The sequence below is a fragment of the Alosa alosa genome, chromosome 7, assembly GCF_017589495.1.
Source record: "Alosa alosa isolate M-15738 ecotype Scorff River chromosome 7, AALO_Geno_1.1, whole genome shotgun sequence".
NCBI lineage: Eukaryota > Metazoa > Chordata > Actinopteri > Clupeiformes > Clupeidae > Alosa > Alosa alosa.
This window is the reverse complement of record NC_063195.1, coordinates 874178-892150: the sequence shown is the minus strand read 5'-3', so window position 1 is coordinate 892150 and position 17973 is coordinate 874178. Positions and strand designations below refer to the sequence as shown.

Genomic DNA, 17973 nt, shown 5'->3' with positions numbered 1-17973 from the left:
GAGCGAAGGATGACAAGAAAGGAGGAAAAGATGACAAGAAAGGAAAGGGGAAGGGCAGGAAGGAGGAGTCAGAGGAGGAGGAGGAGTTTCTAGACAGCCAGGAGGAGGAGGAGGAAGAGGAGGAGGAGGAGGAGGAGGAAGAGGAGGAGGAAGAGGAGGAGGAAGAGGAGGAGGAAGAGGAGGAGGAAGAGGAGGAGGAAGAGGAGGAGGAGGAGGAGGAAGAGGAGGAGGAAGAGGAGGAGAGCGAGGAAGACGCCAGGCGGAGGAAGAAGGGCGCGGCCGACGCCAAGAAGAAGGAAGCAGGTGGCGCGCGGGCCGGGGCTGATCCTCCCTCGCTGTGGAAGCTGCCGGTCTGAAGAACACCTCGCGCCTTTTCATGCGCTTCTCTGGCTTCAAGCGGCGCCGCAACTCCCGCAAGAAGCTGAAGAGCACGTCGCGTCTGTTCCTGGGCCTCGGGAGGCTAGTCCCGCGTATTCGCAAGAAGCTGCAAGTCCCTGCTCAAGAACAACATGCGCTTCATGATGCGCTTCGGCAAGAAGAAGAAGGAGAAGGAGGCAGAGAAGAAGCCCTCCTACATGCTGATCCGCATGGGAGGAAGTGGCAAGGCGGCCAACAAGAAGGGCTTCCTGCGCGGATTTCACTGGACGACGTGCCCACGGCAAAGGACTTCAAGAACCAGAGTCTGGTGCTGGGAAGATCGCCGGGCAACCAACTGGCTCACCAAGCGCTTCCTGTCCACCAAAGGTCGCCAGCGGCAGCGGGGTCGCAGTGAGGGCGTTGGGGTCCGACCCCGCATCGGCATGGCTCTGGCCGTCTGCCAGCGGGCCGCTACGCAAGCACACGTGGTCTCCGTGGTTACCAGAACCCCGCCTACCAGCAGGACGACGGTGGCGGCGGGCGACCAGAGAGGGGCATGTTCAACAGGCGGTCACTACGGCAACAACCCCGCCCGCAGCCCCAGCTGACCCCTGGCGACCCCTCACAGCGAGACATCAGACTACTGACGTCCTTCCAGACCAAACACTACGAGCTGGAGGCGATGGTTCTCCCGACCCCACACAGGCTACGATGACCAGTTCTACCTAGCCGGACCACGAGTTCTCGGCCCTGCCTTGACCCCTCGATCTCCCTACCTTATGGCAACTACGGTCGATAGCGCGTTGGGTGGTTACTATGACTACGATGACCTGCAATCAGGTTACTATGACACCGGAGGAGGAGGAGGTGAGTTCTACGGAGAGGGTGAAATGTACCCTGCAGAGGAGGAGTATGGTTTCTACGGTGATGGTGTGGAGCTTCACCAGGGCCAGCTGGCCACATTGCGACCACCCGGCGACGGAGGTGAGGGGTACAATGACCTTGACGGGAGATACGGTATGATCCTGAGACGGGCGGAGGAGGGATGTACGACCCTCACGGAAACGAGACGGAGCCGGATCCGGTGACGCTGGACTTCAATGCTACGTCAGTCGTGAGACGGCCAATTCCTACGCCTATAGGTTATCGCCCCGGGTTACCAGGCTATCGGTTCGCTTACGCCGACCCCCCGCACGGCCAAACTCTCTGGACACGCTGACCCCACCAGGTGAACTACAGCGAGGGTGGCTTAGGACCCTGAGTCGGCTCAATGGGGGGAGCAGTGGAGGCGGAGCTTGGGGGAATGGAGTTCCGCGTGCCTCGGCCGCAGGTGAAGCTGTTTGGGCGTGAGCGCATGGAGGTTCCGCTGCTCCCTGCACCCCAGAACCTCGACCAGCTCTCTGACATCCAGTACGAGGCCGCCGCCATGCCGCAGGAAGTGATGTCGATGGCCACGCCCCCCAGCTTCCACCCCCAGTCTCCCATGTTTGCCTCCGTGCCACCCCACTGCCATGCTCATCAAGACGGCCAATCAGCAGGGCTCGCCAGTCCTGGGCCGCTCCCCCCATACCTCTCCCATGCCCACCCAGATGGGGGGGTACCCTGGCGCCCAGATGGGGGGGTTCCCTGATGCTCAGATGGGTGGGTTCCCTGGGGGCCAGATGGGTGGGTTCCCTGCCGGTCAGATGGGGGGGTACCCTGGCGCCCAGATGGGTGGGTTCCCTGCCGGTCAGATGGGGGGGTACCCTGGCGCCCAGATGGGGGGGTACCCTGGCGCCCAGATGGGTGGGTTCCCTGATGCTCAGATGGGTGGGGTTCCTGGGGGCCAGATGGGTGGAGTTCCCTGATGCTCAGATGGGGGTACCCTGGCGCCCAGATGGGTGGGTTCCCTGCCGGTCAGATGGGGGGGTACCCTGGCGCCCAGATGGGGGGGTACCCTGGCGCCCAGATGGGTGGGTTCCCTGATGCTCAGATGGGGGGGTACCCTGGCGCCCAGATGGGTGGGTTCCCTGATACTCAGATGGGGGTTCCCTGCCGGTCAGATGAGGGGGTTCCCTGGCGCTCAGATGCCACCCTCCCCCACCCCGAGCCGCCGGTCGATGATTATGCCACCTGTGGACCCCCGCCGCTCCCCGCTTCCCTTGCGGCGTCCGAGCCCCCAGCCGTCTCCGCAGCTGTCCATGCGTGGTTCTCCGTCCGTTCTGCATGGTTCTCCGTTGCGGGGCAGCCCCCTCCCTCAGCCGCGCGGCCTCATTGGGCACCCGCCTGGCGCACCCCACCCCTCGTCACCCCTCGCCCTGCGCCGGAGCCCTCGCTCCTCTCCCGGGGGACCCCCCCGACGCCTGCAGCCCCAGCCTTCATACCGGGAGCCCCCCCTGCACGCCATGCCTCCCATGCCCTCCCGGATGCCCTCGCGCCCTCCCTCGCTGCGCACCAGCCCCGTCCCCAAGAGTCTCGCTACTCTGCAGGAGCCCCCCTCCTCCAGGGCCCGCGTCGCCACGCGGCTCCTTCAGGCGCCCCAGTCCCCCAGGGTCGCCGCGATCTTCATTCCGTCGACCCAGCAGTCCCCCGACATCACCGCGGGCATCCATGAGGCGCCCCAGCCCGCCCCTCTCCCCCTCGCGTCCGTTTGGGGCGCGGAAGCTTCCGGCGGCGTCCCCGCCACGGTCCACCTCCCCTCATCATCGCGCTGCCTCCTCCTCCTCACCGAGTCTGTCTCGCCAAAGCTGCTACTTCGAAGCCTCACGGGAGGCCTCGACTCTGTCTCGCCGCCTAATGCTGCTCATGCATGACCCGTTTCCAGGGGCGACGCCGGGGTTTGGGGGGCGCGGCGGCCTGATGCGAGGTGGGCGTGGCCGTGGGATCCCCATGGGGGCTGTGAAGCCCCTCCCTCCGGGAGCACCAAACCAGAACGTTCCGCCGCTACGTGGCTCGGTGCGAAGTCACCACTCCCACATGCAGGACCAGAGGGCATCGCCAGGCATGCCCAGGGGCGTGGCTCACCGCAGGCCCCTCCTCCCACGCTCACCGGGAGCGTTCCGGAACCCCCAGAGGCCAGTGGGGAGGGGCCGACCACTCATGGCCCGCCAGTCCAGCAGACGTCTGCCTCCGGGGATGCCGATTGGCTCTCCCCAGCCGTCAGTCAAGCCCTATGGCCCACCTTCACCACATCCCTCCATCAGGCACTTCTCAAGACCCTCCTCCCCACTCCCGCCAATCAAACACGGACATCCAATGGCCATGAGCCCTGCATTTGCCCCTGAACTGTACCCCATGGAGCAGCCTATTGGCCCCTCCTCCCCTCTGTTGGGCGACGCCCTCAGCGCCTCCCACCTAAGCCCCGCCCACCTGTCCTCTCCTCTCCAGCCTGCTCCTCCGTACGCGCCCCAGATGATGGAAGCACAGGCATTTCCGGGGCAACCGATGTCCCCCATGCTCTCGAGTTCCATGCAGAACCAACAGATCCGCTCAGCGAACTACGGGGCTCCCTTGCAGCCCTACGGCCTTGACCCTCAGGTTAGAACACCGGAACACACACCCACACTTAGAACACAACACACACCCACTCTCAGGTTAGAACACCGGAACACACACCCACTCTTAGAACACAACACACACCCACTCTTACAACACAACACACACCTACTCTCAGGTTAGAACACAACACACACCTACTCTCTGGTTAGAACACAGGAACACACCTACTCTCAGATTAGAACACAACACACACCTACTCTCAGGTTAGAACACAACACATAGAACATAGGAACACACACCTACTCTCAGATTAGAACACAGGAAGACACTTACTCTCAGGTTAGAACATAACACACTCCCACTCTCAGGTTAGAACAAAGGAACACACACCTACTCTCAGGTTGGAACACAGGAACACACACCTACTCTCAGATTAGAACACAACACACACCTACTCTCAGGTTAGAACACAACACATAAAACACAGGAACACACACCTACTCTCAGGTTAGAACACAACACACACCTACTCTCAGGTTAGAACACAGGAACACACACCTACTCTCAGGTTAGAACACAACACACACCTACTCTCAGGTTAGAACACAGGAACACACACCTACTCTCAGGTTAGAACACAACACACACCTACTCTCAGGTTAGAACACAGGAACACACACCTACTCTTAGAACACATCACACACCTATTCTCAGGTTAGAACACAGGAACACACACCTACTCTCAGGTTAGAACACAACACACACCTACTCTCAGATTAGAACACAGGAACACACACCTACTCTCAGGTTAGAACACACACACCGCAACTACTCCCAGATTACAACACTTCCATAACAATGTCCAGCCAGCCACATTCCCTGAGTGTTTGTTTTGTGGTTAATTGGTAACCATATGTGTGTTCATTTTAAGCATCACGTTGTCATGGTAACCCTTTCTCTGTCCTCCCTCAGGCGCCCTTTGACCCCCAAGACCCTGCCTGGAGTCCCTATGCTTTGTGGCCTTCCGCTCCGCCTCCGCCCGCTCCCCTCCCGAGCCCTTCCCATCCCTTCCTGCCCATGGTGAACTTCCCCGGTTTCAAGGTGCTCTTCCGCCCTCCTCCCCCCCCCCTTCCGCCCTACCGGCTCCCTCCAACCCGCCTCACACTGCCCATCCGCTCCAGAACCAGCGCTCTCCTTGCGCCGAGTCGTCACGCAGTGGGAGGAGCCTGCTCCAGGCCCCGCCCTCCAGTCACTCCAGAGACCCAGCTGATGCGGGCGCCTGTGCGTTCACACCTGCGTCGCCCGGGTTCCGTACGCTCCACCCAGTCCACCTACTCCGCCCCACACTCACCACACCTCTCCGGTGCTCTACAGAACCCTTACCTGCGGGCGCCCTCATTGCGCCTGCCTGGCGGGCGGCTGTGCGACCTGCGCCAGAATGCTCCCGCGGTGGACCGGCGCGCATCACGCAGCTCTCTGCGGCGCTCGTCGCAACCACGCGGCTTGCACAGGCATCTTACCGCCTGCCCGACGGAACTCTGGTCACCCCGCAGATCACCGGGCCTGTGGATGTAGACCCGGCCTCTCCGATGCTGGCGCGCATACCAGCAGGGCTAATCTGGATTTCGGCGTCTTACCGCCTCCCAGACGGAACCCTCATCAGCTCGGATCCCAGGCTCCAGCAACCAGGTGGATCTCCGCAGCTGATGCGAGCCCTTCAGCAGAACCCTAACCTGCGTTCCGCTTCCTACCGCCTGCCTGACGGAACCCTGGTCATGGCAGACCCACAACAACCACAGGTGACCAGTCCACTCAATCAATTCATGCTAACATTCAACCATAGATCAGTCCACTCAATGAATTCATACTAACATTCAACCATAGATCAGTCCACTCAATCAATTTATGCTACTCACGCTAGCATTCAACCAGTCCACTCAATCTACTCACGCTAGCATTCAACCACAGATCAGTCCACTCCAATCTACTCATGCTAGCATTCAACCAGTCCACTTAATTTACTCATGCTAACATTCTACCACAGATCAGTCCACTCAATCAATTTATGCTACTCACGCTAGCATTCAACCACAGATCAGTCCACTCCAATCTACTCACGCTTAGCATTCAACCAGTCCACTTAATCTACTCATGCTAGCATTCAACCACAGATCAGTCTACTCAATCTACTCACACTAGCATTCAACCAGTCCACTCAATCTACTCACGCTAGCATTCAACCAGTCCACTCAATCTACTCACGCTAGCATTCAACCACAGATCAGTCCACTCAATCTACTCACGCTAGCATTCAACCACAGATCAGTCCACTCAATCTACTCACGCTAGCATTCAACCAGTCCACTCAATCTACTCACGCTAGCATTCAACCACAGATCAGTCCACTCAATCTACTCACGCTAGCATTCAACCACAGATCAGTCCACTCAATCTACTCATGCTAGCATTCAACCACAGATCAGTCCACTCAATCTACTCATGCTAGCATTCAACCAGTCCACTTAATTTACTCATGCTAGCATTCAACCAGTCCACTCAATCTACTCATGCTAGCATTCAACCAGTCCACTTAATTTACTCATGCTAGCATTCAACTAGTCCACTCAATCTACTCATGCTAGTATTCAACCACAGATCAGTTGACTCAATCTACTCACGCTAGCATTCAACCAGTCCACTCAATTTACTCATGCTAACATTCTACCACAGATCAGTCCACTCAATCTATTCATGCTAACATTCAACCAGTCCACTCAATCTACTCACGCTAGCATTCAACCACAGATCAGTCCACTCAATGAATTCATACTAACATTCAACCATCTCTCTCCATCTCTCTCTCTCTCAGGTCATGTCCCCAAACCTGTCGGCAGCTCTGCAGCAGAATCCTCAGCTACGTTCAGCCACCTATCAGCTGCCGGACGGTTCCGTCATCAGTGTAGATCCTCGTACAGGCAAACCCACTAGTCCAAACCTCTCCAGTGCCCTGCAGAACGAGATGCTAAGAGGCGCTAGCTACAGACTCCCAGACGGTTCAGTCATCAGTGTGGATCCTCGCACAGGCAAACCCACTAGTCCAAACCTCTCCCGTGCCCTGCAGAATGAGATGCTTAGAACCGCTAGCTACAGACTCCCAGACGGTTCCGTCATCAGTGTGGATCCTCGCACAGGCAAACCCACTAGTCCAAACCTCTCCCGTGCCCTGCAGAATGAGATGCTTAGAACCGCTAGCTACAGACTCCCAGACGGTTCCGTCATCAGTGTGGATCCTCGCACAGGCAAACCCACTAGTCAAACCTCTCCAGTGCCCTGCAGAATGAGATGCTTAGAACCGCTAGCTACAGACTCCCAGACGGTTCTGTAATCTCAGCATACCCCAAGCCCACGACCCCCAACCTGTCCGCTGCATTGCAGAACCAAGCGGTCAAATCTGCCACCTACCGCCTACCAGATGGTTCTGTGATCTCGGCGTACCCCAAGCCCACGACCCCCAACCTGTCTGCTGCATTGCAGAACCAAGCGGTCAAATCTGCCACCTACCGCCTACCAGATGGTTCTGTGATCTCGGCGTACCCCAAGCCCACGACCCCAACCTGTCTGCTGCATTGCAGAACCAAGCGGTCAAATCTGCCACCTACCGCCTACCAGATGGTTCTGTGATCTCGGCGTACCCCAAGCCCACGACCCCAACCTGTCTGCTGCATTGCAGAACCAAGCGGTCAAATCTGCCACCTACCGCCTACCAGATGGTTCTGTGATCTCGGCGTACCCCAAGCCCACGACCCCCAACCTGTCTGCTGCATTGCAGAACCAAGCGGTCAAATCTGCCACCTACCGCCTACCAGATGGTTCTGTGATCTCGGCGTACCCCAAGCCCACGACCCCAACCTGTCTGCTGCATTGCAGAACCAAGCGGTCAAATCTGCCACCTACCGCCTACCAGATGGTTCTGTGATCTCAAGTGCATCTCAAGCCCACGACACCCAACCTGTCAGCTGCAGAACGAAGCCATGAAGAGCGCCTCCTACAGGTTACCGGACGGTTCCGTCATCACCGCCTACCCGCGGCCGACCCAGCCTGACCTGTCCTCCGCGCTGCAGAACCCAGCGCTCAAGTCTGCATCGTTCCGCCTGCCCGACGATTCTGTCCTGACCGCCCGTCCTAAACCGACTGGGCCCAACCTGTCGGCAGCGCTGCAGCGGAACCAAGCCATCGCGGCGAGGTCAACTACCGACTGCGGACGGGTGGAGTTCAGCAGCCAGCGGGTTCCGGCTGGCCCATTTACCTGTCGGGCTGCAGAAGAGCAGCGCGGATGAAAGGCTTACCGCCCTGCAGCTGCCCACGGGCCTCACCACCAGGACCGTCACCGGCTATTGTCCGGTTATTGGGCCTTCTCTGCGATGTCGGTAGCAGCGCCCGTTCCCATGATGACCACTGGGCCCGTCACGGCGGCTGGCCCAGCCAGACCCCCGAGGACGTGTGGGCCGCAGAGAGGGTTCTACCGCACGGAACCCTGCAGAACCTCAGCAAGTGGGCCATGTACCGAGAGGAGGGCATGCTGGAGGGACTCATGCCGCCTGCCGTCACCTGGCTCGGGGAGGAACAGGGGGAGGTGCTGTGGGAACCCGACCGAGAGGGAGAACCCACCGGACCCTGGTTTGATAAGGTACACACACACACACACTCACACACACACACACACACACATACTCACACACACAAACACACACACACACACACACACTCCACACACACACACACACACATACACACACACACACACAGGGAGGGAGAGCCACGGACCCTGGTTTTGATAAGGTACACACACACACACACTCACACACACACACACACACACACACTCTCTCACACACACACACATACTTACACAGCACACACACACACACTCACACACACACACACACTCACACACACACACACACACACACACACACATACACACACACACACAGGGAGGGAGAACCCACCGGACCCTGGTTTGATAAGGTACACACACACACACACACACACACACACACACATACTCACACACACACACACACTCACACACACTCACACACACACACACTCACACACATACATACACACACACACACAGGGAGGGAGAATCCACCGGACCCTGGTTTGATAAGGTACACACACACACACACAAGCTGTATAGGCTGTACTTAAGTTGCTGTGTGTTCATTGTGTGTGTGTGTGTGTGTGTGTGTTTATGCTCCAACACAAAGGGCTTGATCAAACTAAGATATCTATACTACAGTTCAATGGGATTTACAAGCAATACAATCATTACTTAAGTTACAAGTTACTGTGTGTTCATGCCTCTCTCTCAGAGAGAGAGAGAGAGAGAGAGGAGAGAGAGGCAGAGAGAATTATTGTCTTATAAACCTTACTCAAGTTACTGTTAGTGTGTGTGTGTGTGTGTGTATGTGTGTGTGTGGCAGAGAATTATTGTCCTATAAACCTTACTCAAGTTTCTCTGCATGTGTGGTGAAGAGAAAGTGTGTTTGTGTGTGTGTGAGAGCGAGAGAAAGAAGGTGTGTTCGCAGAAGAGAAGGAGAGAGAGAGTGTAAGATAGTTATAACCTAATGGCTGGTGGAGTGGTGCTTATTATAGCAAGCTAGCTGCGAAGAGTGGTGCTTATTATAGCAAGCTGGCTGGTGGAGTGGTGCTTATTATAGCAAGCTAGCTGGTGGAGTGGTGCTTATTATAGCAAGCTAGCTGGTGGAGTGGGGGCTTATTATAGCAAAGCTAGCTGGTGGAGTGGTGCTTATTATAGCAAGCTGGCTGGTGGAGTGGTGCTTATTATAGCAAGCTGGTGGAGTGGTGCTTATTATAGCTAGCTGGTGGAGTGGTGCTTATTATAGCAAGCTGGCTGGTGGAGTGGTGCTTATTATAGCAAGCTGGCTGGTGGAGTGGTGCTTATTATAGCAAGCTGGCTGAAGATTGGTGCTTATTATAGCAAGCTAGCTGGTGGAGTGGTGCTTATTATAGCAAGCTAGCTGGTGGAGTGGTGCTTATTATAGCTAGCTGGCTGGTGGAGTGGTGCTTATTATAGCAAGCTGGCTGGTGGAGTGGTGCTTATTATAGCAAGCTGGCTGAAGATTGGTGCTTATTATAGCAAGCTAGCTGGTGGAGTGGTGCTTATTATAGCAAGCTAGCTGGTGGAGGGTGCTTATTATAGCAAGCTGGCTGAAGATCGGTGCTTATTATAGCAAGCTGGCTGGTGGAGTGGTGCTTATTATAGCAAGCTAGCTGGTGGAGTGGTGCTTATTATAGCAAGCTAGCTGAAGAGTGGTGCTTATTATAGCAAGCTAGCTGGTGGAGTGGTGCTTATTATAGCAAGCTAGCTGAAGAGTGGTGCTTATTATAGCAAGCTAGCTGGTGGAGTGGTGCTTATTATAGCAAGCTGGCTGAAGATTGGTGCTTATTATAGCAAGCTAGCTGGTGGAGTGGTGCTTATTATAGCTATGGTGGTGATGCTTTATTATAGCAAGCTGGTAGTGGTGCTTATTATAGCAAGCTGGTGGAGTGGTGCTTATTATAGCAAGCTAGCTGGTGGAGTGGTGCTTATTATAGCAAGCTGGCTGGTGGAGTGGTGCTTATTATAGCAAGCTAGCTGAAGATTGGTGCTTATTATAGCAAGCTAGCTCTAACAACCGAAAGATTGGTGCTTATTGTAGCGAGTTAGCTCTAACAACCGGATGAGTGGTGCTTACAGTTTTTCTCGATTGCTTTTACCTGCTTAAGTAAACTGGAACCCACTTGGTCTTCATGACTACTTTCTTTGCACAGCAGAAGTCATCTCTTGCGAATGTGTTCACACATTTTTATTGGGTTCACACATTTTCTCACACCCTTTGCAAAAACAGTTAGCACAGGTGTCATTCAAAAGCCCCAAACTCTATTGGTTTTCCCCATGCTAAACAAAAGGAAAACATCTTTTCACAGGTGGTATAGATTCCTTGCATAAGTCTGAATCTCTGATACACCTGTGTGAAACTCCTTTGCACAATTCTTCAATCAGCAATCATTCATTTTACATAAGAGATGTCTGTTTTGTGTTGCTATTTGGAGAAAACCGTACAAAAGGTGTTTACCAAACGATCCACGGAGGATGCAATCTGCTCTGCACTCCATCCAGCCATCACCCACCTAGACAATAAAGACTCATATGTGAGAATGCTGTTCATAGACTTCAGTTCAGCATTCAATACCATAATACCACAACTCATCAGCAAACTGGACAAGCTAGGATTCAGTACCTCCCTCTGCAACTGGCTGCTGGACTTCCTGTTGCAGAGACCACAAGCAGTACGTGTCAGGGACAACACCTCAAGCACTCTGACCCTGAGCACGGGGGCCCCTCAAGGGTGTGTGCTCAGCCCCCTGCTCTTCACACTGCTAACACATGACTGTACAACCACTCACAGCTCCAACCATCTGGTGAAGTTTGCGGACGACACAACACTGGTGGGCCTCATCACTACAGAGAAGAAGTAGACCTGCTGGCTAAATGGTGCAAAGACAACAACCTCCTGCTAAATGTCAGCAAGACCAAGGAGATTGTTGTCAACTTTCAGAGAGGCCACAAACAACTGCCACCACTGTCCATCGACGGAGATGCTGTGGAGAGGAGCAGCACAAAATTTCTGGGGGTGCACATCAGCGGCGACCTCTCCTGGACCACCAACACAGCATCACTGGCTAAGAAAGCCCAGCAGCCTCTACTTCTTGCGCAAATTGAAGAAGGCAAGTGCCATGCCTCCCGTCATGACTACATTCTACAGAGGGACCATCGAGAGCATCGTCTCCAGCAGCATCACAGTGTGGGGCGGAAGCTGCACAGATCAGAACAGGAAGACCCTCCAGCGCACTGTTAACACAGCTAAGAGGATCATTGAGCACCACTCCCCTCCCCTGCAGGACATTTACACCACCCGCCACCAAGAAAGCACTAATGATTGTCAAGGATACAACCCACCCTGCACAAGAACTGTTCAGCCTCCTGCCCTCTGAAAGCGGTACAGGAGCCTCCGGCCCCCACACCACCAGACTGGCAAGTAGCTTCATCCACCAAGCAATCAGGATGCTGAACACTCTACCCACTCTCCCATCACTGACAGCCCCCACCCACCAGCCAGCCAGGAACCTAGGAAACTAGGATCCTGTCTACCCTAACTCCCCCAACACCGCCCTGTGGAACTACACTGTGACTGCAAGAGCCTAACGGTTGCTGCTTCACATCAAGCCTGATATACTTGAAATTACTGCATACTGCATATCAATGTAAATATACAGGTCACACAAGCACAAGTTTAAACTTCATGTAACTGTTAAGACTATATAAATATACAACACAACTACCTCTATTTTTTTTTTTTTATATATATATATGTCCTATATTTCTATTTTGATACATACATGTTCTATATTTCAGTCTTGCACTTTAATTTAATGTTTATTGTCTATGTCTATGTCTGTATTTAAAGTATGTCTATGTCTGCATGGGAAAGTAAGAAACGAAATTTCAATTCTTTGTATGACCAGTGCATGTAAAGAAATTGACAATAAAAGCCGACTTGACTTGACTTGACTTACTGTAGGTCTATTTCGATGAAAGTTGTAGTTCAATGAAATGTACAGTATCTTGCTAGGTGTTTGCTGTATGTCTTACATGTCAATGACAGTTACATCTTGGGAGGAATGAATAAATTATTTTTTTATTCAGTACATTTTTTCTTTTCAGTTTTTTTCTGATACCAGAAAATGATTGATTAAAGAGTGTTTTTGAATTGGCAACAAGTTGTAGTGTTTGAAGGCAAGATTTGCTTTTGCTGCATGTTTTAATTGTTTTGAGAGAGTAACAGCCTTTTGCAAGCAAAATGTGTCATTTTGTCCAGAGTGCTTTTGTTCAGACACGGGTGTTAACTGTTTTGAGAACGTGATGTCAGAGTTGACACAGGTATCAAAACGATCGAGAAAAACTCTATTGTAGCGAGTTAGCTCTAACAACCGGATGAGTGGTGCTTATTATAGCGAGCTAGCTGTAACAACCGGAAGATTGGTGCTCATTATAGCAAACTAGCTGTAACAATTGGATGAGTGGGGCTTATTATAGCAAGCTAGCTGAAGAGTTATAGCAAGCTAGCTGTAACAACCGGAAGCCAACCCAAACATGTCTGAATACACACAGAACATAAATGTACAAGCTGTAACAGCACGAGGGGTAGGCTTGGTATCCAAGGAGTTGGTAACTAAGACACTCAATTGGTAACTAAGAGATTTAATTGGTAACTAAGAGACTGGATTGGTAAGAGATTAAATGGCTGCATTTGCTAATCTTCACTGTTGTGATTGGTGGCTTAGAGATTTGATTGGTGGCTTGGTTTATATTGCGAAATTTGATTGCTGGGTTGGTTTGTGTGTGTAAATAAGATTCATGCATTATCATACTGGATATGTAACCATCCGACCTCTTTGTAACATACACCTCCGGTGGCTTTAAACACCATGTTCTATGTTCTTTCTCTACACCTAACTAACTTATTCATTTATCATGTAAACAGACCTTACTGTTCTGTACTGACCCTTGAGTCGTGGATCTGCTCGAGGTTTCTTCCCACATGTATCTCCAATTCTAGGGAGTTTTTCCTGGTCCCTGTTACTTATAGTTATTCTCTGTTTAACACTCTGTAAAGCAACATGAGACAATGGCAATGTTTTGGCGCTCTATAAGTGAAATTAAATTGAAATAGAATTTAATTAAAGTTTGTGTTGAGAGATTTGATTGGTGTGTTAGTTTATGTTGAGGGATTTTATTGGTGAGTTGGTTCATGTTGAAGGATTTGTTGGATGTTGTTTTTCAACACCCAACAAGTCTGTCCACCACGAGATTTGATTGGTGGGTTGGTTTATGTTGAGGGATTTGATTGGATGATTGGTGTTGTTTTTCAGATCTATTTTATTAGGAGTCTGCCCACTATGAGATATCGAGAGAGGAGAGAAGTGGATGGTATCGAGGACATGACACAACTGGCGTAAGAGAACACACACACACACATTCTCACATGCATGCTCACACACACACACACACATTCCCACATGCATGCTCACACACACACACACACACACAGACACACATTCTCACACGCATGCTCACACACACACATTCTCACATGCATGCTCACACACACACACACACACACACACACACACACATTCTCACATGCATGCACACACACACACACACACACACACACACACACACACACACACACACACACACACATTCTCACATGCATGCTCACACACACACACACACACACACACATTCTCACATTCATGCTCACACACACACACACACACACATTCTCACACGCATGCTCACACACACACACACACACACACACACTCACATGCATGCTCACACACACACATTGCATTTATTATTATTTTTAATAATCGATTTATATTTGAATATTTAATGCTCAAATTTTGCCTTTTATAAACATTTACTCTGCATCTCTATACACTGGATAAACAGGTTTATGCTTGCTAATCCTGAGTCATCAAACATTTACTCTGCATCTCTATACACTGTATAAATGGGTTTATGCTTGCTAATCTGGAGCCATCAAACATTTATTCTGCATATACACTGTATAAACAGGTTTATGCTTGCTAATCTGGAGTCATCAAACATTTACTCTGCATCTCTATACACTGTATAACCGGGCTTATGCTTGCTAATCTGGAGCCATGAAACATAGAGGCATAGAGGTGGTAGTGGTATGAACCCTACTGTGGGATCGTGAGATTGGTCATGGATATTCCCACTGCTGTTGTTGCCTGCCCCACTTGGCCTACGGACGGACAACACCTGTGGGAATATCCATGACCAATCCTACTCTCACTCGTGCTAAATTGCTTAAACATATCACAACACAAACTAACATCTCACAACACAACATTGTTTACACACATTACACAAGCCCCAAAACACACACACACACACACTAACATCTCACAACACAACATTGTTTATAAACTATCTTCTCGCATCACAGCATTGTTTACAAACTAACCTCTCACAACACAACATTGTTTACAAGTGTGTTTTTACATTTGTGCGTGTGTGTGTATTATGTGTGTGTGTGTGTGTGTATGTGTATATATATATATATATATATATGTGTGTGTGTGTATATATATGTGTGTGTGTGTGTGTGTGTGTGTTTACATGTCTCAGGGAGCTGAGTGAAGCGTCAGTTCTGATGAACCTGCGGAATCGATATGAGAGGGAGCTCATTTATGTAAGATCGATCACACACACTCACACACCTACATACACACACAGACACCTATGCATTCTGACACACATCTACACACTCTCACACACACACTCACATACCGACACATTCTCTCTGACACACTTACTGTACACACTCATGCTTGCACTCACACACACACCTACTACACACACACACACACTCACATGCACCTGATTCATATGTCTCTCTCCCTCTCTTTTCTCTCTCTCTATCCCTCTCTTTTCCTCTCTCTCTCTCTATCCCTCTCTATTTCCCTCTCTCTCTCTCTCCCTCTCTCAGACGTATATCGGCAGTATCCTAGTGTCAGTGAACCCTTACAAACTCTTCAACATTTACGGCACTGATATGGTACTTCAGTATGAGGGACACGGACTCGGAGACAATCCACCGTGAGTGTGTGTGTGTGTGTCTGCTTGTGTGTGTGTGTGTCTGTTTGTGGTGTGTGAGTGTCTCTGTGTGTGTGTGTGTGTGCATGTGTGTGTCTGTTTGTGGTGTGTGAGTGTATGTGTCGGTGTGTCTGTGTCTGAGTGTGTGTGTCTGTGTGTGTGTCTGTTTGTGGTCTGTGAGTGTGTGTGTCTGTGTGTGTCTGAGTGTGTGTGTGATTGAATACAAATGACAAAAATACAAATTATACTAACTAACACTTAATCTAAATCAATTCTAAAAACAGTATCCACATAGTGGTGATTAATCAATCAGAGGCGCTTGCAATGACTGAGGCAGGGACTGAGCCTGTGATTCTCTGTGCATAGTAAGGTATGGTAAGGTGCTCTGTGTGAATGAGTGTCATGGTGGTAATGCAATGGTGATAGTAGTCATGGTGATAGTGCAAATGAGTAAGTCCAACAGTGCAACAATGCAGAAATAAAGTAAAGTAAAGTCTATATTTCTATATATTTAACTATTTAAGAAAATGTATAAGTGTGGCCACAGTTCGGCTGTGGCATGGAGGGGGGGTTATGCATATGTGCTAATGTGCTAATATAGCACGCAAACAGTGAGACATAAAGACAGTGGTAAAAGTGGCTAGTGAACAGACAGTATCCAAACATGGAGGGGGTGAAGAGGCAGACAGACTATGCAGATAAGTCTATCTCTCCTCTTCCCTTAAGTGATGCATTAAACAGTTCAATGGCCCTGGGGACAAATGACTTTCTCAGTCTGTCAGTTGTGCAAGGCAGTGAGCGAAGTCTCCAGCTGATCAGGGTCTTCTGCTTAACAATAGTGCTGTGGAGTGGGTGACACTCATTGTCCAAGATGTTGATCAGTTTGTTCAGGGTCCTTTTGTCAGATAGTGAAGTGATGCACTCCAGTTCAGCTCCCACTACAGAGCCAGATTTCCTTACCAGCTTGTCAATTCGCCCTGCATCCTTCTTCCTTGTGCTTCCTCCCCAGCATACTACTGCATAGAAGAGGACGCTGGCAACAACAGACTGGTAGAACATCCTGAGGAGCTTACTGCACACATTGAAGGACCGCAGCCTCCTCAGGAAGTACAGCCTGCTCTGCCCTTTCTTGTAGAGTGCATCAGTGTTGGCTGACCAGTCCAGTTTATTGTCCAGGTGGAGACCCAGATACTTGTAGGTGCTAACCACCTCCACATTGACCCCTTCAATGTGGACTGGAGTGGGCTTAGACCTACGGAAATCCACCACCAGCTCCTTGGTCTCTGAAGTGTTAAATTGAAGATGATTGAGTTTGCACCATTGCACAAAGTCCTCCACCAGGCTCCTGTACTCCTCCTCTTGCTTGTCCCTGATACACCCCACAATTGCAGTATCATCAGAAAACTTCTGCATGTGGCATGACTTGGTGTTGTAGCAGAAGTCAGATGTGTACAGGATGAACAGGACTGGAGAGAGCACAGTTCCCTGTGGCGCTCCGGTGCTGCAGATCACAGTGTCAGAGAGACCGTTCTTCAGTCTGACGAACTGTGGTCGCTCGGTCAGGTAATCTGTAATCCAGGTTACCAGGTGAGCGTCCACACCCATCTGCAAGAGCTTGTCTCCCAATCTGAGGGGCTGGATGGTGTTAAAAGCACTTGAGAAATCAAAGAACATGATTCTCACAGCACTTTTCCCCTTGTCTAGGTGGGAATGTGTCCTGTGTAGAAGATAAGTGATGGCATCGTCCACGCCCACTTTCTCCTGGTATGCAAACTGTAACGGGTCTAGTGCATGGCGTACCTGGGGTCTGAGCATACCTAAGACCAGCCGCTCCATTGTTTTCATGACATGTGATGTAAGAGCGACAGGTCTGTAGTCGTTAAGCTCACTAGGGTGTGGCTTCTTAGGGACAGGGGTAAGACATGATGTCTTTCACAGTGTTGGAACTTGTCCAAGGCGTAGGCTCAAGTTGAAGATGTGCTTCGGTGGCTCCCCCAGTTCAGCAGAACAGGCCTTGAGTAGCCTTGGACACAGTCTGTCAGGCCCCGCTGCTTTATTGCTGCGCAATTTCTTTAGTTGGACTGTCACTTGATCTGTTGTAATGGTGAGGGGTGTACATTACATTACATTACATTACATTTGGCTGACGCTTTTTAACCAAAGCGACTAACAACATGGTAAACAGTAAGTTTTAGAACAATTCTCACAATTTTAGGACAGTTTAAAAGAACATTAGAGTACAGTAAGAATAAGTGCGTCGGTGAGTGCTGTTTTTAACAGTTACTTGTCAGTTTAAAACGGCTGGTGAGTGCTAGGATCAGTAAGACTTGTTGTAAGTGTTGCTATGAGAGTAGATGTTCTCTAAAGAGCTGGGT

At 51.1% G+C, this 17973-nt stretch overlaps 1 protein-coding gene across 1 annotated transcript in view; it reads left to right on the top strand.

Moving 5' to 3' along the window:
* myo15ab (myosin XVAb) overlaps positions 1-17973 on the top strand; it is a 139502-nt gene that overhangs the window by 208 nt on the left and 121321 nt on the right. Inside the window, 17 exon segments of the mRNA XM_048247871.1 lie at positions 1-330; positions 333-486; positions 488-936; positions 1063-1341; positions 1641-1954; positions 2400-2808; positions 2843-3929; positions 4826-5633; positions 6704-7145; positions 7148-7411; positions 7414-7545; positions 7548-7801; positions 7851-8262; positions 8316-8521; positions 13837-13919; positions 15131-15194; positions 15492-15601. The exon segment at positions 1-330 is cut by the window's left edge and continues 208 nt beyond it. Of these exon segments, the coding sequence (XP_048103828.1) occupies positions 1-330; positions 333-486; positions 488-936; positions 1063-1341; positions 1641-1954; positions 2400-2808; positions 2843-3929; positions 4826-5633; positions 6704-7145; positions 7148-7411; positions 7414-7545; positions 7548-7801; positions 7851-8262; positions 8316-8521; positions 13837-13919; positions 15131-15194; positions 15492-15601 (5797 nt within the window).